This window comes from Anas acuta, chromosome 2 (genome assembly GCF_963932015.1).
Source record: "Anas acuta chromosome 2, bAnaAcu1.1, whole genome shotgun sequence".
NCBI lineage: Eukaryota > Metazoa > Chordata > Aves > Anseriformes > Anatidae > Anas > Anas acuta.
The window spans coordinates 63,776,551-63,800,804 of NC_088980.1; the positions used below are offsets into that span (position 1 = coordinate 63,776,551).

General features: G+C 41.1%; 1 protein-coding gene and 1 pseudogene across 4 annotated transcripts in view; one reads left to right on the forward strand and one right to left on the reverse strand.

The window, feature by feature from the left end:
- Positions 1–24,254, reverse strand: part of LOC137850478 (solute carrier family 12 member 7-like) — an 84,580-nt gene that overhangs the window by 35,801 nt on the left and 24,525 nt on the right. For 3 of the 4 annotated variants that reach the window (XM_068670478.1, XM_068670479.1, XM_068670480.1), the window contains 7 exons: positions 21,547–21,693; positions 20,719–20,773; positions 15,893–16,025; positions 9,651–9,754; positions 8,816–8,946; positions 7,546–7,787; positions 3,024–3,235 (listed from right to left, as the gene is read on the reverse strand). In XM_068670478.1, the coding sequence (XP_068526579.1) occupies positions 3,024–3,235; positions 7,546–7,787; positions 8,816–8,946; positions 9,651–9,754; positions 15,893–16,025; positions 20,719–20,773; positions 21,547–21,693 (1,024 nt within the window). The remainder of the gene's footprint in view (positions 1–3,023; positions 3,236–7,545; positions 7,788–8,815; positions 8,947–9,650; positions 9,755–15,892; positions 16,026–20,718; positions 20,774–21,546; positions 21,694–24,254) is intronic. The other variant, XM_068670481.1, reaches the window with a different exon arrangement.
- On the forward strand, positions 10,337–11,376 carry LOC137851906 (inositol polyphosphate multikinase pseudogene; annotated as a pseudogene).

The window sequence follows — 24,254 nt, forward strand, 5'->3', positions numbered from 1 at the left end:
TTGGCCAGCTCCTCTGCCAGTTCTCTCAGTACCCTTGGGTGGATCCCATCCGGCCCCATCGACTTGTGCACATCCAAGTGCCGTATCAGGTCACCAACCAGTTCTTCATGGATAGTGAGGGCCACATCCTGCTCCCCATCCCCTTCCACCAGCTCAGGGTACTGGGTATCCAGAGAACAACCGGTATTGCCGCTAAAGACTGAGGCAAAGAAGGCATTGAGCACCTCCAACTTTTCTTCATCTCTTGTAACTAAGTTTCCCCCTGCATCCAGTAAAGGCTGGAGATTCTCCTTAGTCCTCCTTTTTGTGTTGATGTATTTATAAAAACGTTTTTTGTTCTCTTTAATGGCAGTAGCCAGATTGAGCTCCAGATGAGCTTTGGCCTTTCTAATTTTGTCCTTGCACTGCCTCACAACATCCTTACAGTCCTCCCTAGTGGCCTGCCCACTTTTCCAAAGATTATAAACCCTCTTTTTTCTCCTAAGCTCAAGCCACAATTCTCTGTTCAGCCAGGCCGGTCTTCTTCCCCACCAGCTCGTCTTTGGGCATGTGGGGACAGACTGCTCCTGTGCCATTAAGATTTCCCTCTTGAAGAGCGCCCAGCCTTCCTGGACTCCTCTGCCCTTCAGAACTGCCTCCCAAGGGACTCTACTAACCAGTGTCCTCAGCAGCTCAAAGTCAGCCCTCCAGAAGTCCAATACAGCGGTTTTACTGGTCCCCTTCCTGGCCTCGCCAAGAATAGAGAACTCCACCATTTCGTGGTCACTCTGCCCAAGACAGGTCCCAACAACCACATCCTCCACCAGTCCTTCTCTGTTTGTGAAGAGAAGGTCTAGCGGGGCGCCACCCCTGGTAGGCTCACTAACCAGCTGCGTCAGGAAGCTATCTTCCACGCTCTCCAGAAACCTCATAGGTTTCTCGAGAAACCTCGTAGGTTTCTGGAGAAAACCATTAGAACCGTTAGAAAACTATTAGAACTATATTAGAATCATAAACAGAAGCATGCATGAGAGAACAATGAAAGAGTAGAATAAAGGTTAAAAAGAAAGGTAAATATGAATTGCTACAGTACAGCTATGTGTTCTTTCATTCAAATGAAGAAGAACAAATTGATGTAAAGATGAAGACTGAAGCCACAAAAGCAAAAGTTAAGGAAAACAAGAGAATTGTAAAATTCAGGAATTTCATCAAGTACTCGAACAGTGACATAAAATGAGACAAGATCTCCAAATTAATATCTACTCCCTCTGAAGTATATAAAGGAAGTCCAGAAATCACTTTGTCATTGCCAATCAAAAGCACTAAACACTTAGATGACTCAACAGCAAGTTTCCTTTGTTCAGTGTGACACAGACATGACACTAGCCTGACCAGTCCAACAAACAGATTTGTATTTGTGGATGTGGACATGAGAGCACAAACAGGAAAAAAAAGCTTAGAGATTTTTAATGTATAAATCATTTTCTCCTTTCGTGAGATGTCTCACTGAGCTTTGTTACATTAAGTTCCTATACTCACTGTCCCCAAAGTGATAAACCAAGTGGATTTGAAATTCTGGGTGAAGAAAAAGGGTTACTTTCTGAAAGATGTAAACTTACTGTATACAGATGTCCTGTAAATTGTGGGAGGACTTAGCACACACTTCCTGAGACATCCATCTACGATATCTGAGTATTCCCAGCTACAGCCATAGACACATGGGTATTATTGTCTTTGAATTTGGGTAATTATTCATTCACACTGCCTTTTTTTTTTTTTTCTCGAGTTTTAGGAACAGGGGAAGTAACAGCTTTTTAGAAAGAAAATTATATATTATGCAGGAAAGTCACCAGTGAATTTCCACAAGAAATCATACCACAATGTAACCCGTGCTTTGCAATGTACTGGACTAGAAAAATGAGTTAGTTGCAAGATGAGAAAGCTTACCAGTAACACTCAGTTATTCAAGGTGGTGGAAGCAAAAGCCAACTGCGAAGAACTACATAAAAACCATACCACACTCAATGACAGAGCAGAAATAGGTGAGTTTCATCAACAGGTTAGCAATGAACATTGTTAAGTGTTTCTCTAACATTGATCTTTCAGCAGACTCTGAATGGTTGTTAGAAGACTCGGCATTATATGACACTGGAAATATGAAATACACTTTTATATGGCAGTGCTGGTTCAAAAAAAAAAAAGTAAACTACAAATGGATGAACAGAAGGAAGGAAAGAAAGAAGGAAGAAAAGAAGGATGGAAGGGAAGAAGGAAAGAAAGAAAGAAGGAAAGAGAAACAGATTGCTACAAAAGAGAAACAGTAGTTTGAAGTCCAAATTGTAGCAGAAGTTAGAACACAGGACTGTATCCTGAGCATGCAGGGGGAAGGTAAAGCAGCATCACAAGAAATACTTCTTTAAATATTCAGGGGAAAAAAATGTATGTGGTAAATTATAAAATGCGCAGAATAATAAATCTCAAGTAACATTTCTTGTAACAGTCAAAAAAAGATTTACATTTTTGATTCTGAAGAAGTTGAATGATTTTATATACAAATACATTTACATACAAATGTCTCTTTTCCAAGTGTTATATTGAAAGCTAAAAAGACTTTTTTTTTTTTTAAAAAACACAGAACTGACTTGCCATACAATGTTAGACAAACAGCAGACTTCAATTCTCAATTTAGCACTTGTAAATTGGAAAAAGTTCTTCCTCAGAAGAGTTTGAAATAACTATATCTGGTGTTAAAAAAAGAGTTAAACATTTCATTATTTTTTTTTTTTAATGTAATAAACACTTTACTACTTTTTTGGATAGAACAACAGTTTTTGAACTATAAAACGTCAGTGATCCCAAATCAAAGCATTTGATACTAAGGTTCCAACACCAAATGGAAACATTAAAGGAAGCAACACTCCAGGAAGCAGTCTTTCATGGAAACAGATTAGAGCAAAAGACTATTGACAGGTAAGACCCCTACATTACTAAAAAGCTACAGGTGAAATCAGTATTCACTAAAAATTCAGTGCTTTCTGACTTACCAATTAAAACTCCACTCATTATTCCCGGAATCCCTTGAATTTCTGTAACATTATTGAGACTAAAGTAGTCATCACACGTAGCATTATGTAAAGAGCTATTGCAGAAGAGGCGCCACAAGGTTGTTGTCTTTGTTTCATTATTGCTTTCAGTAAATTTGGCACAGACATCAAAGCTGCGTTTTGACAATGTACGGTTTCCAAGAAGACAGATGCTACCAAAAACAAACAAACAAAAAAACCCACAGTGATCCTTCAGCATAGTGTTGTGCAATAAAATACATTTGTCCATAAAATTGCCTCAGAAACCCATTATTTACAATACCCGTCTAATGGGCTACACAACTTCTACTAAAGCAGTATATAGTCTCTGCATGTAAACCCATCATCAATAATCTTTAAAACACGAAGCAAACATTTCAACTTTAAGGCAGCTATTTTACTTTCTGATTTTTTCTTTGGAGAACAGAATCAATTTAAGCAGTTTTGCCACTAAACAGCAGGAGTGAACAAATCATGATCTCTATAAGAAACAAGAGAAATTTAGCAATTGGATTTTAAGAAAATGACAAGCCTGACAAAGAAAAACTATAAGAAAGATTAAGCAAGTGACATGCATTTTCCAGCAAATAAATATTTTATGTTAAAAGTTAGTAAATGAGACAGGATGATCAATCAGCAAGATCTAAGGACTCTGAACTCCTACTTCAAATGCAAGTATCATACATGTTCTTCACAGAAAGCAATTAAAGAATTCAGAAAACTCAGAATGGTTTGCAAGAAGCAAATTCCTAACAAAGAACATCAAACATCTAGGAACAACCTGTTGATAAGTCTTTGTTAAGCTACACGAAAAAATGTTCTGGAAATATCTCCTCCAGGCTTGTTTAATAAAGTGATACATAAAAATACAGAGAAATTGTCAGAACAGCCAGGGATCAGGTTAGGAAAGCTGAAGCCCTATTAGAATTAAATTTGCCCAGGGACATCAAGGGCAACAAGAACGGTATACCAGTGATAAAAGGAAGATTAGGGAAAATGTGGGCCATCTCCAGAAGGAAATAGAAGAACTGGTTACCCTGAGTATGGAGAAGGCTGAGGCATTCAACAGCTTTTTTGCCTCCGTCTTCACCAGCAAGAGCTCTAGCCATATAGCCCAAGTCCCAGAAGGCAAAGACAGGCACTGGGAGAATGAAGAACCACCCACTGTTGCAGAAGATCAGGCTCAAGACCATCTAAGGAACCTGAAGGTGCACAAGTCCATGGGACTTAATGTGATGCATCCAAGGGTCCTGAGGGAACTGGTGGATGAAGCTGCTAAGCCACTGCCATCATATTCGAGAAGTTGTGGCACTCTGGTGAAGTTCCTGGTGACCGGAAGACAGGAAACAGCCCCCATTTCAAAAAACAGATAAAAGAAAGATCTGAGGAACTACAGGACAGTCAGTCTCACTTCTGTGCCTGCCAAGACTATGGGGGCAGATCCTCCTGGAAACTATGCTAAGGCACGAGGAAAACAAGGAGGTGACTGATGACAGCCAACATGGCTTCACTAAGGGCAGATCACGCCTTACAAATTTGGTGGCCTTCTATGACAGGGTTACAGCACCGGTGGATAAGGGAAGAGCAACTGATACCAACTAGCTGGACTCATGCAAAACATTTGACGCTGTCTGCCATGATATTCTTGTATCCGAACTGGAGAGACATGCATTTGACAGACAGACCACTCATTGATTAAGGTATTGGCTGGATGGTTGCACTCAACTAGTCAGTGAATAGCTCAATGTCCAAGTGGAGATAGTAACCAGTGGTGTTTCTCAGGGGTCGGTATTGGGACTGGCTCTTTTCAACAACTTTGTCCCTGACATGGACAGTGCGATTGAGTGCACCATCAGCAGATCACCAAGTTGTGTGGTGCGGTCACCATGCTGGAGGGAAGCAACGCCATCCAGAGGGACAAGTTTGACAGATGGGCCCATGGGAACATCAGAAGTTCATCAAGGCTGAGTGTAAGTGCCTGCATCTGGGTCAGGGTAATCCCCAGCACAAATGCAAGCTGGGTAGAGAATGGATTGAGAACAGCTCTGAGGGAGAAGGACCTGGGGGTGTTGGCTGATGAGAAGACAATGTGCACTTGCAGGTCAGAAATCTCACCTGCATCAAAAAGCCTGGGCTGCATCAAAATACGCATGGCCAGCAGATTGAGGGAAGTGATTCTCCTCTTCTCTGCTCTTGTGAGACCCTACTTGAGTACTGCATTCAGCTCTGGGGCCCCCAGTATAAGGACATGGATGTATTAGATCAAGTTGAGAGGAGGGCAACAAGCATGATCAAAGGGCTAGAACACCTCTTCTATGAGGACAGGCTGATGGAGTTGGGGTTGTCAGAATGCTCTGGGGAGGTCTTCCAGTACCTAAAAGGGGCCTAGAAGAAAGCAGGAAATTGTACCAAGGATTAATAGGAAAAAAAAATAATGGTTTTAAACTAAAACAGTGTAGATTTAGATTAGATATTAGGAATAAATTATTTACTCAGGGAGTACAACAGGTTATCCAGAAAAGTTGTGGATGCCCCATCCCTGGAAATGTTGAAGGCCAGGTTGGATGGGGCTTGGAGCAACCTGGTCTAGTGGAAGGTGTCCCTGCTTGTGGCAGAGGGCTTGGAACTAGATGATTTTTAGGGTCCCTTCCAAACCAAACCATTCTATGATTCTATAACATCTGTAAAGATGGAAAAAGGAGCATCAAGTGAAGCATTCACGTCAGTCAGATAAGCAAAATTACACAGGTAGTACACATTGAGTATTTTTGAAGGAGCTCGGGAAGCTGGTAACAAACAGTAAAAACATTACATTTGCCATTAGAACAAGCAAAAAGCATATTGACAGAAAATATTTACTTAGTGTAACATCTTGTTTCTGATAGCAGTCAAGAGTAGATGCCTTGTGAAGGGTACAAGAACAAGGGAAGCTTACAGGACACTAGTACAGCTTCAAGGTATGGCATCACTTGGAAGTCAAGCAGATTTCATAGAGAACCTGCTGCTAAAAAGGATGATCTTGCCATTTTCCTCTTTTTGCTTGCTATGGTGTTTGATGAACTATTTATCCTATGGAAACTTCCTCCAGTTTAATTTAGCTGGAAGATCATGATGTAAATTAATGACATATACTATTTCAGCATCTGCACAATGGCTAAACCTAACAGAGATGAAGTGAGGTGATGGATAGCTAAGTGAAAGAGGAATCTGGTAAGCTAGCTGTCCCAATGTTAACAAGAGAAGCTAGACTTATTTTTTTTTTCCAGACCAACGCTAACTTGCTGCATGATGGTGAGTTTGGTGACCTGCTCACCATGAGATCAGCTTTAACATAATATGAAACCATGCTTGAATTTCTTATTTTAAGGCAGACTCACCAAAATGTGAACAATTGCATTTATAGGAAGATATAAACTTTTTTTTTTTTTTTTTAACAGTAATATATCACAGTAGCAGTTCCGAGAAAAACAGGAACAGGTTTTACCTGTTACAAAGACCTGTTTCCAGCTCTTTTCAATGCTACGTATCTATATGATCCCTCTTTTACCTATACGGAGGAATAAAAGATTTAAATACCTTCCTACTGGAAGTTCCAGTTTCTTAGAAATCCATGTTCACTTCAGAAAAGTGTCAATTTTGAACATACCTTTATTTTTCAGTAGAAAAGTTAGTATAATTTTACAGTACAAAAATACTGCTTTAACGTTCAGTTTATGAAGCAACCATCAACACCTCAGAGTACTACAGAATCCAGAACAATCACATAGCACAGGATCAGTTCTACATAATAGATGGCAAGTCACTACAGTAGTTCCCAGGCTCTTCCACTAATTTCTTAAGTGGTACTATTGTTTACCCTCCATGCAGGAACAGATGCACAAAAATGTAACTTGCATACTGATAACTGGACACCAGAAAAAATTCTTAGCAAGCTGGCGACGTACAAAAAGATGTTGAGGAGCGATATGCCATGTGTGACAACAAAGCTAGATTTTAGTAACAAAAAGGTAGAAAAGTCTTCATATAAAGCAAATGAATTTAACACTGTAAACCTTCTATTTTGAATAGGGTAAAATGGAAGCTTTGAAAATTTCATCATCATGACAAAGTTTGAAAGTATGTTACCTATGGTTCATAGTTACATTTCTTTGAAGGTTTTACTTTATCCTGTAGATTTAAGTTTTTCATTGATTAGATAAAACAGCTATATTTACTGTCAGCAAGACCACCTTCATGTTTAAGTGTGAATGGAATAATGGCCAGTAATATTAAGTACCAAAGAACCTTTTCCAGAGCATCAAGTCTGGTGAACAAAGATTCAAATATACAGTTCAGACAAGCAAACATATAAGTGCCTAATAAACATAATAATAATAATAATAATAAGATTATGAACATAAACATAAGAAACCTACCACTGAGGTCAATTGACATATACATATGTTTTAAATAATAACCTATACTACTTAATAACGTCACTTACGGAAAGTCAGGTGGGTCAAAAGCAGTCTTAATAACTCCAGCATATATGGCAATGATGGATAAAATCACACAGGCAAGGAAGACCAGTGCAAGCTTGTTAACATACTTGACTCCCACAAAAACTACTACAGCCATCAGAATGATAATACATGTTCCATAAACTCTCATGTTATTCAGCATAGCCTCTGTTTCTTCACCACCATCTTCTGCTTTAAATATAGCAGCACTTGGAGAAATGTAAGTCTGTAGGAAATATGGCAAATTATCATACATATTTTATTACTTCACAAACAAGTTCTATCAGATGACAAAAGTGTTTATCAATGAGCAGAAACAAATATCTCACTTGATCTGGTATAATGAAATTGCAAAAAATTATTTTCAAGATTTTTACTGGTACAGAGACATTGTAGCAGACTCTATTTTAATATACAATGAGTTTTTAACTATATGCCCCTCCTCTTTTCTAACCCTATCTATTATGTAGATTACTTTGAAGAGCTGCATGCACTCAAAGTGACATTATCAGCAAACTGTAAAGTTGAATAATCAGTGATCTATGTAAGGGAAAAAGCAATGAGAGTAAGGGTGACAGAAGAGGATAAAACAGAGTGTATATGCTGAGAAAGAGGCACTGCTTTTGATCCAGCTTTTCTGCTAAGAACTTCTGCCTCTCATAAATTTTTGTCTCTGCCAGACAAGAAAACACAAAAAGGAATGGAGGAGGAGGAGCAGCATAACAAACATGTTTCAATACAATGGGTATGGATTCCATACAGAACCCATACTGTAGCCTAGCCTGATGGCTTTTCTTTCTCTTCTAATACCTTTACTTTGGATTTTTTTTCTAAGTCTTACCACAATTAGCACAGTTTTCTTGCAGCTATATATGTGTACAGCACAGACACAGTTTGTGCGACCATTTTTATTTAGAATGCGTTAAGAAAAGGTGGCAACAAATATTGTATCTGGTACCTTTACTAAAAGGTCAGTTACTGAACTGTTTTGTTCCTAATTAAATGGGAAATAACTATCATCAGTCTTTAACATGTTTATGCATTGCTGATCAAAGTTTGTTGAACTTCTTCAAATAATCACAAGTATAGTAAGAATACTGACATACCAGATATATAGTATCAAAGCATTCAAAAACAAACTAGAATACAGTTTAGGCCTTATTATAACTTATTTATGATTACTGAATAATGTCTAAATACAGTAATCTCCCACAGTAGCCTGAATACAGCCTTACAAGACTTAATAGTACTTACCAATAAAATTTCAATGGTACCAAGAATGTACATCGCTCCTGCAAAGGTCGTACCCAAGTAGAAACAAAGTCCCACTGCTCCACCAAACTCTGGTCCTAAAGATCTTGAAATCATGTAGTAAGAACCTCCAGCTGTGAATTTAACCAAAAAGGTTCCAACCTTTCAGATTAGTGATGGCAATAGAGAACAAAAAAAAAAAGAGTAATTCAATCAACCTAGATACATATTTGGGAAAACTGCATGAACCTCCATTGAAGTATCCATACCAAACCTGTATTTAAAAACAAAAAAAAAAAGCTAAAACTGGCAAATGCAGATGCTCATACTTTTTTCCTTTATTACACAAACAATTCAACATATATCAAATAGCAGCAATGGAAGTCTTACTGCATTTTACTATTTTCTTCACTGATCCCTATTGATACTCGGTTGTCATGATGATAGCTCTGGTGCTGGCTCAGCCCACAGTGCAGTGGTTGATCACAACAGTCAGAGCTGTATAACCACCAGCACAACCAAGAAAAGGCAACAGGTAATATCTTCCGAGGAATCTTCTGAGAGGTACAGAGGCACCCATTTAATGACCTGACACACGCTTAAGACATTTGTTGCCTACCAGGGGGTCACATTAGAGATGTTGTTGAGAGATTGCCAACCCTTGTGTAGCCTGCAGACTACTATCCTCTGCTGTCATTCAATGTAGGCATCAGTGACACTGTCAAGAGCATCCAGAGTGTTTCACGAAGGACTACAGAATCCTTGGAGCACCTGTAAGAGTCTCTGGAACAAAGGTGGCTTTCTCTTCAACCCTACCTGTCAAATGTAAAAAACTTACCACAGTTGCAGGACTGATGTTGTGGTCTAAAAGGCCAAATTTTGGTCATGTGACCCTTGGGACCCTTGAAAACACCTGATCTACTGGAGACTGGTGGGGTCCAACTGTTGGAGAGTTTCAAAAATATATCAGTATAAAGTATATTTAAAGCTTATCAGTGATAAAAGGAAGATTAGGGAAAATGTGGGCCATCTCCAGAAGGAAATAGAAGAACTGGTTACCCTGAGTATGGAGAAGGCTGAGGCATTCAACAGCTTTTTTGCCTCCGTCTTCACCAGCAAGAGCTCTAGCCATATAGCCCAAGTCCCAGAAGGCAAAGACAGGCACTGGGAGAATGAAGAACCACCCACTGTTGCAGAAGATCAGGCTCAAGACCATCTAAGGAACCTGAAGGTGCACAAGTCCATGGGACTTAATGTGATGCATCCAAGGGTCCTGAGGGAACTGGTGGATGAAGCTGCTAAGCCACTGCCATCATATTCGAGAAGTTGTGGCACTCTGGTGAAGTTCCTGGTGACCGGAAGACAGGAAACAGCCCCCATTTCAAAAAACAGATAAAAGAAAGATCTGAGGAACTACAGGACAGTCAGTCTCACTTCTGTGCCTGCCAAGACTATGGGGGCAGATCCTCCTGGAAACTATGCTAAGGCACGAGGAAAACAAGGAGGTGACTGATGACAGCCAACATGGCTTCACTAAGGGCAGATCACGCCTTACAAATTTGGTGGCCTTCTATGACAGGGTTACAGCACCGGTGGATAAGGGAAGAGCAACTGATACCAACTAGCTGGACTCATGCAAAACATTTGACGCAGTCTGCCATGATATTCTTGTATCCGAACTGGAGAGACATGCATTTGACAGACAGACCACTCATTGATTATGGAATTGGCTGGATGGTTGCACTCAAAAGAGTTGCAGTCAATAGTTCTACGTCCAGGTTGGGACCAGTGATGATGGTGGTGGCAGCAAGGGGTTGGCAACAGGGATTTAATAGATGTATGGTGCTGTTGTACCAGGTGGCCAGGCACCTGTACAGCAAGGATAAAGGTGGTATTCTGCAGCATCTGGATAGGACTGTCTTGAGCGGCTGCAGCGATCATCTTGAGGTCCCAGGGAGAAGGATATCTACAACAAGGTTTATGATGCTGACTGTTACAACAGCTTTCTTCTGGAGCTGCAAAAATATCTTCCAAAGTAATTCCATATCTGGTCACCACCTACTGCACCAAATGATACGTATCTAAAACCAGAAGTTATGATGTATAAGTTTTACAAGCCTTGCATAATGGATGTAAAAATAGGGCAGAAAAATTATGATTTATATGCTTCACCTGAGAAGATACAGCAGCAGGTCTGCAAGTACTCACTGATGGAAGAGCTTGGATTTTTGATAGTGGACATGAGGGTTTACCACATCTGACAGCTATGAGACAGAAAATCAGCACTATGGAATGAGCTTGGCAAACGAAACAGTAAAGGATGGCATTTCAAAGTTTTTCTACAATTGGTATTGCTTGAAAAAGATGTGATCACTGCCAGCATTCAGAAGATCGACAAAATTTTGAGGTGATTTGAGGACCAGAAACAACTCAACTTGTTTTGCTTGTTACCAGTTGTTTACAAAGTTTCATGTCAGGCAACAACCATGCACTTCAGTAATGACACCTTGGCAGAAAAAAGGGGAGTGCCCAAAGGACTGTTATCAGGTGGAGACATACTTTAGTATAATAATATTCATAAGTAATTAATTCTACATAGAATTGAAAAATTGAGGTCTCTGTAAGGAAGGGCTTTTCCAAATTTTATGCACTTCATAAAAAGGCGTACTCTAAGAGGCAACACAGTCAGATCTCAATAAAAGTAGAAAATGTGGAGCAGGACAATTTATGGAAAAGCAGCACTTGCACAAACACAGGAGCACCTGAACAGAAGTGTTATACCCCAACTGGAAAAAGTTTTGTCCCATGCCAGCAGAGATCAAGGAAAGCACAAATATAGAAGTCCAAACAATAGATTTTGCTCACATGTCTCCTAGCAACAAAAAGGATGAGGGCTACATTTTTGATGTGTAAAATTTGATTACTGTACTTCAAAAATTTTTGGATAACTAAATTATTTGTTATGGTTTTTACTGAGGGCCAAAGATAACCAAGAGCAACAACATGATAAATTTCTGCACTTGTAATGCTGCATAGCTGGGTTTGTATTGTTCTACTATATTTTATTTGTCTTTGTACTTTTGGTAGAAGAGTTTAACTTTTTATAGTCTCACTCAGGAAAATAACTGGTTGTTAATTGGCGAGTACAAAAGGGTGAAGATCCCTGAGATAAGCAGGACAGGTAAATTAGTAGGATGAAGTGTATATGGTTGGCTTAAATCCAAGGAGTACTGTTGTACAATAAGCAGGGGTTGTGTTACTACCCATAACAACTTTAGATTAGACAACATTTGCTCACTTAGCCTTGATACTGGGCCATATCTCCATTAAGAGGTTTTTAGAAAAGAGACCGAAAACTGTGAAGTACAGGACTGATGTCTTCAGTACACTGCCTTCTTGCATTTACTGTATTTGAATAACTGGAGTTAACCTTACTTTGAGAGAAATCTCATTTAGATTCAGACATCTAACCTGGGAACCAGCATATCAAGAAGTGCTTCTCCATATAATGGGGTGATGTCATTGTTCTTCTAACACATTGGTGTGGGTGCTTCCCCTCTTGGTGGTTGTCCATAGCCAGATGTTCATTGCAGACAAGCTGCAATGTAATTTGTATTGAGATGCTACAAAAATGCTAGACTAAAATGTGGTAACAGGTTTTAACTGTACAACTGCTACAGAAACTATTTGCTTCTGAGAAAGAGTGAAAAAAAAACTTAGACGTTCTAGGAACTAATTCAGTATAGGAGATTAAGTCAATCTGTTAATGGAGTTTATAATGTTGCGACTAAGGGAAATGTTTCACTCCTTTGTTCTGAAGGCCATTCACCAAAAGAAACAATGCTTTTAAAAGCAAGCTAACTGAATGGGGAGACAAAGAATTTTGAGTAAGCATACTGAGATTTCCTCAAGCTGCTTACAACCGGAATTTCTGCAAGAAGCATTTCAGATTTCCACTGTCATGGAGCACCAACTGGCAGCAAAGAGCAACACAGATGAAGGACCCTTTGCCGCAAAGATGTAGTTCAATCCAGCAGCAACCAGACACACCTCCAAGGATTCAGGGTCTGTGAACCTGGGATAAAGCTTTTTTTTTTTTTTTTTTTTAATTAACACACTGGCAAGGTGTATGATTTGAAAATTGTCACAGGAAAAATAAAGATTTTCATACGGAATACTTGAGATTGGGATGATGGTGTTGCTCCTCTGTATGTTGTATATGTGGCTTTCTTAATGTACATATATGTTGTGACTTTTGTATAGCTGACTAGAGTGAGATATATAAAGTAAGCTTTTAATGCTTTAAGCAAGCCCTATAAATAAAACTTTTCAGAATGGATTTGTTCATTAGAAATATACATCTTCTAAGTATAGACTTAATGTGACATTGTGGCCTTCCTCCTTTCTCTGTGTGATGTTAGAATCACAGAATCATTTAGGTTGGAAGAGACGTCCAAGATCACCTAGTCCAACCCCTGACCTAACACTAACAGTCCTCCACTAAACCATATCCCTAAGCTCTACATCTAAATGTCTTTTAAAGACCTCCAGGGACGGTGACTCCACCATGGGCAGCTCATTCCAACACCTCACAACCCTCTCAGTAAAGAAGTTCTTCCTAACATCCAACCTAAACCTCCCCTGGTGCAACTCTAGCCCATTCCCCCTCATCCTGTCACCAGGCACGTGGGAGAACAGACTAATCCCCATCTCGCTACAGCCTCCTCTAAGGTACCTGTAAAGAGCAATAAGGTCGCCCCTGAGCCTCCTTTTCTCTAGGCTGAACAAACCCAGCTCCCTCAGCCGCTCCTTGTAGGACTTGTTCTCCAGACCCCTCACCAGCTTTGTCGCCCTTCTCTGGACACGCTCAAGCACCTCGTTGTCTTTCTCATAGTGAGGGCTCCAAAACTGAACACAGTACTCAAGGTGCGGCCTCATCAGAGCTGAGTACAGGGGGACAATCAATTCCCTAGCCCTGCTGGCCACACTGCTTCTTATACAAGCCAGGATGCTGTTGGCCTTCTTGGCCACCTGAGCACACTGCTGGCTCATATTCAGCTGACTATCAACCAATACTCCCAGGTCCTTCTCTGCCAGGCAGCTTTCCAACCACTCATCTCCCAGCCTGTAGCTCTGCTTGGGGTTGTTGTGCCTGTAGTGTCTGTTTTCCCCTTAGAGACAGGTGGAACCCATCTGCAGTTGTCAGGCTGGGTGCTGAGTAAAATGCCCTGTGGTCAAAATAAAAAACACATTTCTGTGTCAGCGCCAGCCTCTGAGCCATGTGTTTAACAGGTGGGCTTTCCATATCCTCTCTGTACCCCTCCCTGCCACCGTAGGGATAAACGAAAACACCACCTGTACTCCCCCTCCATCCACTAACGGTCCCAGTCCCCTAAAGTCCCGTTTGATAGTCTTCAGGCTTCTCTCTTCAATGTCATCACTGCCAGCCTGGACTATTAAAAGAGGATAATTGTCAGAGGGGTGAACCAGGTTGGGAAGCTTTCTGGCAATGTCCCTAAGCCTGGCCCCAGGGCGGCAGCAGACTTCCCTACGGGTAGGGTCAGGCTGACAAATAGGTCCCTCTGTTCCCCTGAGAAGGGAGTTGCCTGAAATGATCACCCTTCCTTCTTTCTTAGTGGAAACAGTCTTGAGCCATGGAATTGACTTCCTCGCCCCAGGCATCCTCCTGGGTGGACTTTTGACCACATCCTCACCCACCGGTCTCAAGCTCCAGGGCATCAAACCTGTTGTGTATGGGTACCTGGGAAGGAGAGGCTGGTAGGAAGGGGGTTGCCTGTGATGTCGAGCAGGGACCTGTTTCCATTCCTCTTCTCCTAGGTCCCCTCCCTCTGCTCAACAGGGACAGGGCAAAGAGTCCACCACCATTTGGGGTGTCTCACCCTGGTGCCTTTCCTTCCGGCCCTGCAGGGAGTCGCTCCACAAGTCTATCTCCCGCTCACACTCCCTGATATCTCTCAATCTCTCGACCTCCTCCTTGAGCTCTGCCACCAGGCTCACCAGGCCATCCACCTGCTCGCACCTCACACACACGGTGTCTCTGCCGCCCTCAGATGGCAGCAACAGGCTCAGGTACTCCCTGCATCCAAAGACCTGAACTGCCACATTTTTGAGCGGGCACTCCATCTGGGTCACCACAGACCTTCTGGAAAGAGCTTTCTGCCTAGTGCAGACCATGGCAGTTTAGCTATAGGTAGAGAGCTGGTAGATGAGCCGTTCTTCTGAGCGGGGAGGGACGCTCCGCCCCACCTGAGCGAACTGCTGTGCCACGCCCTGACTGATCCGCCATGCCCTTTTTGCCCATCCTGGTCACCGTGCTCCTTAGGGGCTGCCTTTGTACATCAGGGGAGCACGTGCTGCTGGCTCTGCTCACACTTCATCAGCCTCCCTCATGAGGGCTGCTGGGTCCTGGCAGATCCCTCAGCTGCCTCAAGTGGCCTCGATGCCAAAAAAAAGCCCTGCCCACCTCAATCCCCCTCTCCGCTGCAGAACGTGTCTGCCCCAGAGCCAATTGCCTCGGAGAGAGAGGCAGACGTGTTCTGCACACCATCTGTATATACATCTTTGCAAGTTCTCAATTTAGCATCTGTTTCCTATGTCAACAGAAAAACAGTATTTGTTCAAGAAGTGTTTGAAATAAAAGCTGAAATTTTAATTAAAAAGTTTACCTACTAGTCAAACTGAGGTGCAAAAACGAATTGCACAGGCAGTAGAAGCAGGTACATGTGGCTTGAGAAGATGCTGTCCAGATGTGCAGAGATGGGATCAGGAAACCCAAGGCACAAACGGGGCTTGGCAAGGGACACAAATTAAAACGAGAAGGGATTCTATAGGTGTGATGGTCAGAAAAGAAAGGCCATGAAGAATGTACCACTTCTTGACAAATGAGAAGGGAGACCTAGTAACAACAAATACGGAGAAGGCTGAGACAAAGAAGCTGTTGAGTACCTCAGTCCTCACTGCCAGTCAGGCTTCCCACATCTCTTGAATCCTGACTCTCTAGACAATGGCTATGTGAGCAAAGTCCCTCCCACCACAAGCAAAGTGCAGATTCAAGGCTACCTGATAAAACTGAACAGGTTTAAGTCCATGGGGTCCAATGACATGACTCCCAGGATCCTGAGGGAATTGGCTGATATAGTTGTCAGGACACTCTCCAACTTATTTGAAAAGTCCTGGCAGTCAGGCAAAGTCCCTGGTGATTGGAAAAAAAGAATCATTGCTCCCATTTTTATAAAGGTTCAAAAAGAGGACCTGTGGAATTACAGACCAGTAAGCCCCACCTCTGTGCCTGGCAAGATCATGGTGCAGATCCTGCTGGAAGCAGCATCGAGGCACATCCAAGACAAGGAGGTGATCTGAGACAGACAGCCTGGCTTCACCAAGGGCAAATTGTGCCTGACCAGTCTGGTGCCTTTTACGAGGGAGTGACTGCTTCAGCTGACAAGGGAAGACCAACCAATGTCATCTACCTGGACTTACATAAGGCCTTCAACACATGACATCCTGATCTCCAAATTGGAAAGAGATGGATTTGAAGGGTAGACCATTCAGTGGATAAGGAATTGCCTCGATGGACACACACACAGAGTGGTGGTCAACGGCTCTATTTCCAGGTGGAGGCTGGTGATGAATGCTGTCCCTCAGGGGTCTGTCTTGGGACTGGTACTGTTTAGTATCCTTATCAATGACACAGACAGTGGGATCAAGTACACCCTCAGCAAGTTTGCAGATGACACAAAGCTGAGCCACAGTTGATACAACAGGAGGAAGGGATGCCATCCAAATGGACCTGACAAGCTTGAGAATTGGGCCCATGTGAAACTAATGGGGTTCAACAAGTCCAAGTGCAAGGTGCTGCACCTGGGTTGGGGCAATCCCAGACAGGAGTACAGACTGGGTGAAGAGCAGCCTTGCAGAGAGAGACTTCGGGGTTCTGGCGGACAAAATGCTTGGCATGAGCCAGCAATGTGCACTTGCAGCCCAGAAGGCCAACTGCATCCTGGGCTGCATCTAAAGAGGAGTGGCCAGCAGCTTGAGGGGAGGGGGGGGTGATTGTTCTCCTCTACTCTGTCCTTCTGAGGCCCCACTTGGAGTACTTAAACCAGGTCTAGGGCCCACAGCCCAAGAAAGTTGTATATCTGTTACAGTGGGTCCAGATGAGGGCTACAAAGTTGATCAGAAGTTTGGAGTACCTCCCCTACAAAGGAAGGATTGAGGTGGGGATGTTCAGCCTAGAGAAGAGAAGACTCCAGGGAGACCTCGTTGCAGCCTTTTAATAGGTAAATGGAGCTTATAAAAAAGGTTACGTGAGCTTTTTACTCAGGCAGATAATGATAGAACAAGGAGGAATAATTTTAAACTAAAAGAGGAGAGATTTACATATTAAGGAGAAATTCTTCACTAAGAGGGTGGTGAAGCACTGGAACAGGTTGCCCAGAGAAGCTGTGGATGCTCCATCCCTGGAAGTGCCAGGTTAGATGGGGCTTTGAGCAACCTGGTCTAGCGGGAGGTGTCCCTGCCCATGTCAGGAGGGTTGGAAGTAGATGATCTTTAAGGTCCTTTCTGACCCAAGCCATTCTACAATTCTATTTTATGATTGTGTTCTTCGTGGATCAGTACTGGGACTGGTACCATTTAACATTTTTGTCAGTGACACAGACAGTAGGATTGTGTGCACCCTCAGCAAATTTGCAGATGACACCAAGCTGTGTGGTGTGGTCGCCATGCTGAAAGGAAGAGGTGCCATCCAGATGGACCTAGCTTTGACAGGTGGCCCAAGACCAAGTGCAAGAACCTGCACCTGAGTCAGGGCAATCCCACACATAAATACAGGCTAGGTGGAGAATGAATTGAGAGCAGCTCTGAGGAGAAGGATTTGTGGTGTTGGTTAAGCTGGCTTTGTGTACTTACAGCCCAGAAAGCCAACCCTATGGCTACACTACATGAAGAAAAATATGACCAGCCAGTTGAGGAAGCTGATTTGTCCTCTCTGCTCTACAATTCTATGATTCTTGTAAGACCCTACCTAGAGTACTGAGTTCAGCTCCGGGGCCCCAACATAGGAAGGACATGGACCTGTGCAGCCCTTCTGCTGTGAAATCAGGCTGAGGGAGTTGGGGTTGTTTAGAATGTTCTCCAGTCTGACAGGTCTGGGGAGAACTTACAACAGCCTTCAAGTACTTAAAAGGGGCCTACAAGAAGATGGGAAAAGACTTTATCAGGGATTGTAGTGATAGGACAAGGAGTAATGGTTTTAAACTAAAAGAGGGTAGATTCACATTAGATATTAGGAATTCTTCATTATGAGGGTGGTGAGGCAGTGACACAGGTTATCCAGAGAAATTGTGGATGCCCCATCCCTGGAATTAAGGCCACATTGGATAGGGCTTTGAGCAACCTGGTCTTGTGGGAGGTGTCCCTGCCCACTGAAAGTAATAAGGAAAAAACATTTGCAAAGCAACATATTGATTTGCAATATTAAACAATCCTTTACCTGCGAGATCTCTCTTAAAAACAACCAACCAACCAAAAAAAACCCTCAAGCTTCAAAGAATTAGGAAAAAAATGGTAAAAGTTGACAGGACACTTTAAAAAAGGTTTACGCAACTAGGCTTTTGAAATTGAGTGCTAACATACCTCATCCCTGCTTCCTTCCGTTAGCCCCCGTTTCCATTCTTTCCCTAAAGAAGGAGTGTACCTATAGAGATAACTATATCTTTGGCTGGTTAAAGACCAACAAGATATTAGAAGTGGAGGCCTAGATCTATTAACCTTAGAAAACTTTGTAAAAGGTCTCTCCTCTGACATAGATGTCATCCTAGCATCAAGTTTTTGGTGAACACTCAGACAAGCTTAGGAAAAAGTTACAAACAACCCTGTATTTTAATCAAATTTCTCCTTATGAGGAGAAATTAATTCTCGTACATCAGAATCCAATGAGCAGTTTTGCTAAAAATGCATACATTTAGGGAAGCAAGACTGGTATCCCAAAAAATATAGAAAAAAGAAAATGCCCAATGGGAATAGCAGTACTTCTTCATGGCAGATAACATTTTAAAACAAACATAAGATGGAGAATTTATTCATTTTAAAAAGCAGATTCTTCGTTTACAGTTTTCAAACATTTCCATCCATAATGTTTTTAAAGCAAGGTTCCTTACCACCTAAGATTTTGTATTCTAAAACATTTACCAATGAAGTAAGAGTACTGGAAGTCTGGTACAACCACTGGAGAATAACATTGGAAGTTCATAAGTTAGTTTACCAATGAATGCTCAATAAAACCAGAAGGGATAGTGTGGCAACTATCTAATCAACCCTACAATACACTTCAGACTATCCTTGAATGAAGCAGGATACTTTATTCCAGAGTTAGGGCTCTTCCAAAGGGAAGAAAAGAGAAAGCTGAATATTAACGATGCTCACCAAGAACAAACCTTTCTCCTCCTCCCCCCAGAAGTGAATAATACATTAATTTTTGTGGAGGAATGGTTAAGTGAAGTAGGACATGCGGATCTTGAGCAGTTAGGAGGCAATGGGCTAGTGAAGTACCGTACTCAACTCATATGAGTCTGGGCACGCACGCAGCTGGCTGAGAGCCAATCAGGCTCAAGGACACGATGCCCTTGTGTGATTGGGAAAGTCCCTAAGGCGGGAGGGTAGCTAAAAGAAGGAAGAACTAACTGAAAAGACCAGGAAGTGTTAGCCAATTCTGAGCTTAGTTTTTGCAATATGTATGAGTTGATTATGTTCGAACTAGATAAAAGGCGACTGAGCTATCCATTAAAGTTGAAGTTCACTGTTCACTCATATTGAGCGTCTGTGCCTTCCTTCCGTCGACAACAAATTTTTAGTTACATATGCACTGATACAGATATTAAGATAGATGCATTGCTAATAAAATTTTTGCTTTTTGATTTACAAACCAACAAAATCACTAAAACTGAAGAGAAAAAATACAGATGAAAACAAGTCTAGTGTAAGAACTATGAACACTCAGAAATGAAACAATCTTTTCAATAAACATTAGAAATACATGGGAAAGGGCAGAAGTTTTACTTACCTGGAAGGTGATTAGGATAACTACATTATAAAATATAAGTCCTTTAAAAAACTTACTGCATTTATATTTTACATACTATAGTGCATCTGAGAAATACAATTATTCTAGATTCTGCACAAATTGGAGTGTTTAATTTTGCCCAATAATTTATTCATCAGTTCTGGAACCCCTCACTAAACCACAGAATCTCTGCAAGTGAGGATTAATTTATTTAAAATATGTACATAAAGCTTAAAACATAACTTTTGTTAGGTATACTGTTTAGAGTTCATAATGTTAATTGAAAATACCAGTATTCAGACATGTTGATAACTGAGAAGGATTAGAAGAGTTATAAAAGCTAACTTTGTGTCTAAATGTCTTTTTCATAATTGAAGAGGAACAAGCTTGTCTATTAAATTTATCCTGAAAAGGTTGAAGGTGACGACCATAACCCAGAATGCCTAGAAAGAGATTTCTGCCTGTAGACTGGCTGTTAGGCTGCTATGCTTGCAGAAAACAGTATAAGTAGTTCCAACATGTAGAAAATTAATCATTTAGAGAAGTAATCAAGCAATGTAGGCAACTTCAGGCCAAAAAAGAGAGAAGCCTTATTTTTAAGGAGATCTGCTTTACCTTTATACAAGTCTCCTTTAGCTCAAATCATATCTTGTATTTTATTCAAACAATCTAATAATTGATGACAAAAATTCCATCTCGCCTTAAGTCATATAAATCATTACAAGAAAATAAACACTTGATGCAAAGCTCCAAACATTACTTCTCATTCCAGCTTTGACTACTCCTCTGACCATTCATTATTTAAGATAAAACTGTTGATTACCTGGAACGACACCATTTGTTGCTATTGCACTCATTGAAATTGCAGTTAGCATAGTCTGTGGATAATGAAATAGAGAAAAAAAAATAAATTGAAAGTTTTTGAAAGACAAGACAAAATGATTTAAGTGTAATTAAGAATGTATTTATTTTTTTAATAAAACGTTACAACAACCAAAAGCAGTCATACCTTTAGTTAGGGATTTCCATGTAAATTGAATACTAAATTAACTACATCTTCCAGTAGAAGATTTAGATGCTTCAGACAGACTTCAAATAGACTGGAAGAGTACAGCCACTGAATATACTTAAAATAAGAGATGTTTTCATTCCAATTAAATATAATTAAATTAAAATTTAATATTATTAACCAACTGGTCAAGGATCATTGCTACAACAATGTAATCTACTAGTGGCTTTACATCCCACAAAATGAATTTATGAACATGATACTAGTAGTTTATGTTTCAGTTGTTCTTAAGTAGTGAAAAATGAAACCTTTCAGGACTCAATCTATATCATTAAACGTTTGCTAAAAGCCGATTCAATAAAAATTCCTAAAATACCTCTAGCTAAAACTTAATGTGCTTGGCTCAAAGAAAACCCCATACAGGCTGAAATGGCATGACATTCAGTGCATATATTTAAATATAATAGAAAATAGTGTCATCTCAACTCATTCCATATCTCTCAATTGCACTGATATTTAAATTTCACAGAGATATTTAACTTCTATGGGGAAATCTTGCTCTGCTTACTTATGCAACAGAAGGCAGCAGCATTCTGGTAACAGAATAAGTAAACCAATAATAAAGAAAAAAGGTTATCTTACACAAGCACAACACATGAACACGATGATGAAAGACTCGAGAACTCCAGCTGTTCCAACAATCCATGTCAAACGTAGGAACAGAATGACTCCTAAGATGTTTTGCAAGCAGGGCAGGTACACACCAATAAAAGTGCCCATTCGTGGAACCTGGAAACAGAGACCATAAATCCCTTTGCACTAAATAAAGTCCATAAGTACTTTCTCCTTCAAACACTTAACACAAGTGCTCCATGAACAAACACCAAATGAGATTGAGTGGTAGCTTCAGAATTTCCAGCTTCACAAACATTCACAGACTACTTGTTCAGAAAGATTCCTGAAAAAACAGAATTATTTGTGATAGCAAAACCTGCTTTTCCTCCAGAATTAGGATGAAATCTTCATAAGGGCAGATCTCCCTCTATCTCTTGATTACCAAACTTCACACAACTTCTTCCAAAATACCAGTTACAGGCTACTGGTGAGAGAATTTACTGGCATTATCAACATACTGAATATACTCAGTAAAAAGTTGATCACTAATTGGCCTGCATCTAGCCCACAAAATTTTAGCTGTTCATTTTTTGTAAGTTGAAAACAGAAAAAAAAAAAAAAAGGAGAGAAGATGATATAACAAAACCAGAAGAAATACAGACCTAACTACACTTTATTTTTGCAAAAGCGTTTAAGAACTGCTGTTACATACACACTTCATGAAAGTCAGGCCTTTTCTGTTGAAGCACTCAACTTTGAAACAGTACACAGTAGGTCTCCAGGTAAAGAAGTTACTCAAATCAAATCTCAGGCTGTGGTAAAAGCAGTCAATTTAGATTAGCAAGCAAGCATTGCAGTAAGTTTCCAAGTACTTAAAAGGACACAATGTCACTCAGACTATAACCAATGCGATTAAAAAAAGTTAATGTCTTTGTGCAAAATCAGTATTACTATCTCAATTATCATGGAATGATAGAATAGCTAATGTTGAAAGAGACCTCCAAAGGTCATCTGATCGAATGCCACCTAAGACAGGTTGCCTGGGACCACTTAGAGACAGCTTTTCAAGATCTGCCAAGAGGGACACCCCACAACCACTCTGGGAGACCTGTGCCAGTGCTCTACCACCTGCACAGTAAAGAAGTGCTTCTTGACGTTAAGATAAAACCTCTTGTGTTCTAGTTTGTGACCACCACTGCTTCTTTTCCTGGCACTGAACATCACTGAAAATAGCATGGCTCTATCTTCATTGAGTCCTCCCTTCAGGTTTTTATATATGTTGATGAGATCCCTCCTAAGCTTCCTCTTCTCCAAGCTGAACACTTCCAACTCACACTGTCCCTCCTCATGGGAGAGGTGCTTCAATCCCCTATCATGCTGTTCTTACTACTTAACTATCATGTAATTTCAAACACTAAAGTGGGAAAAAAAATAAAAAACACCACTCGTACAAATCACACTTTCAAGCCACTATTTGGTGGAATACAAGTAAGTACACTGTTCATTTGGCCAGTCACTTCGAGATGGACTAATATTGTGCTGCATTAACAAAAACTCTGCAGCAGTGGGCTGGAGGACCGGGATCACACTGAGAACAGTGTGAATTACCGGTATTGGTTCTCATGTATCAAACTACACCTTCAGATGAAAAGAGAAATGCAATAGAAACAAAAACAGACAAATAAAGAACAGCAAAAAGCTAAATCTGGACTTTATTCCATGCCATTGCTCACTATTCCAGTATCAAATTCCTGTACCTGTCAAGTCTTAATGCAAACCGTTCTAGTGCAAATATGGAGGCATCATACTACAAAACTCTCCTCCATTCAAAGAAGTTCCAGGTACAGCCTTACGTTCAAACACCTTTTGATGTCTTCTGCAATGTGCTATTTTCCTTCTATTCCTTCAGTGTATTGCTCTATGACTTCAGAGGCAGGGAGGGATACTGAGAGGACCTGGAAAGGCCAGCTAATAAATACATGGCTGAGAGGCTGGCCATTAAAGGAATTAATTTATTTTTTGATTCTGGCAAGGTTTACTTGGCACCTGGCCTGATGGCTGCTGATGGGTCCCACCTGTCTCAAAAGGGGGAAATGGATCCTAGCCCAGGAGTTGCCAAGGCTCATTGAGAGGCCTTTAAACTAGGATGGATGATCCTCAAGAAGGAAGTCTTCAAGGTACAAGAGCAGGCTGCTCCCTCTGTGCCGAGCTGACGAGCTGACAGGAAAGATGACTGGCTTGGCTGAGCAGGGAACTTTTACTGAGTGTCTGGGAGAAAAACAGAGTTTGTGTCCAGTGGAAGAAGGGACAGGCAGCTCAGGGAGAGTAGAAGGAAGTTGCCAGCATATGCAGAGAGAAAAATCAGGAAGGCTAAAGCCCAGCACAAGCTCAGCCTGGCCATTATGGTTAAGAATAACAACAAATGTTTTTATAAATATATTTATGGCAAGAGGAGGGCCAAGAGAGAATCTCCATCCTTTACAGGATGCATGGGGGGGGAACATGACTGATGAGGATAAGCAAAGGGCTGAGGTTCTTAATGCCTTCTTTACATCTGCCTTTATTAGTCAGACCAGTCAGGGTACTCAGCGTCCTGAACTGGAAGCTTGGGACAGGGAGCAGAAGAAACCCCCTGCAGTTCAGGTGCAAACAGACCTGTTGCTCCACCGGGACTGTCACAAGTCCATGGGGCCAGATGGGATCCACCTGAGGGTGCTGAGGAAGTTGGCAGATGT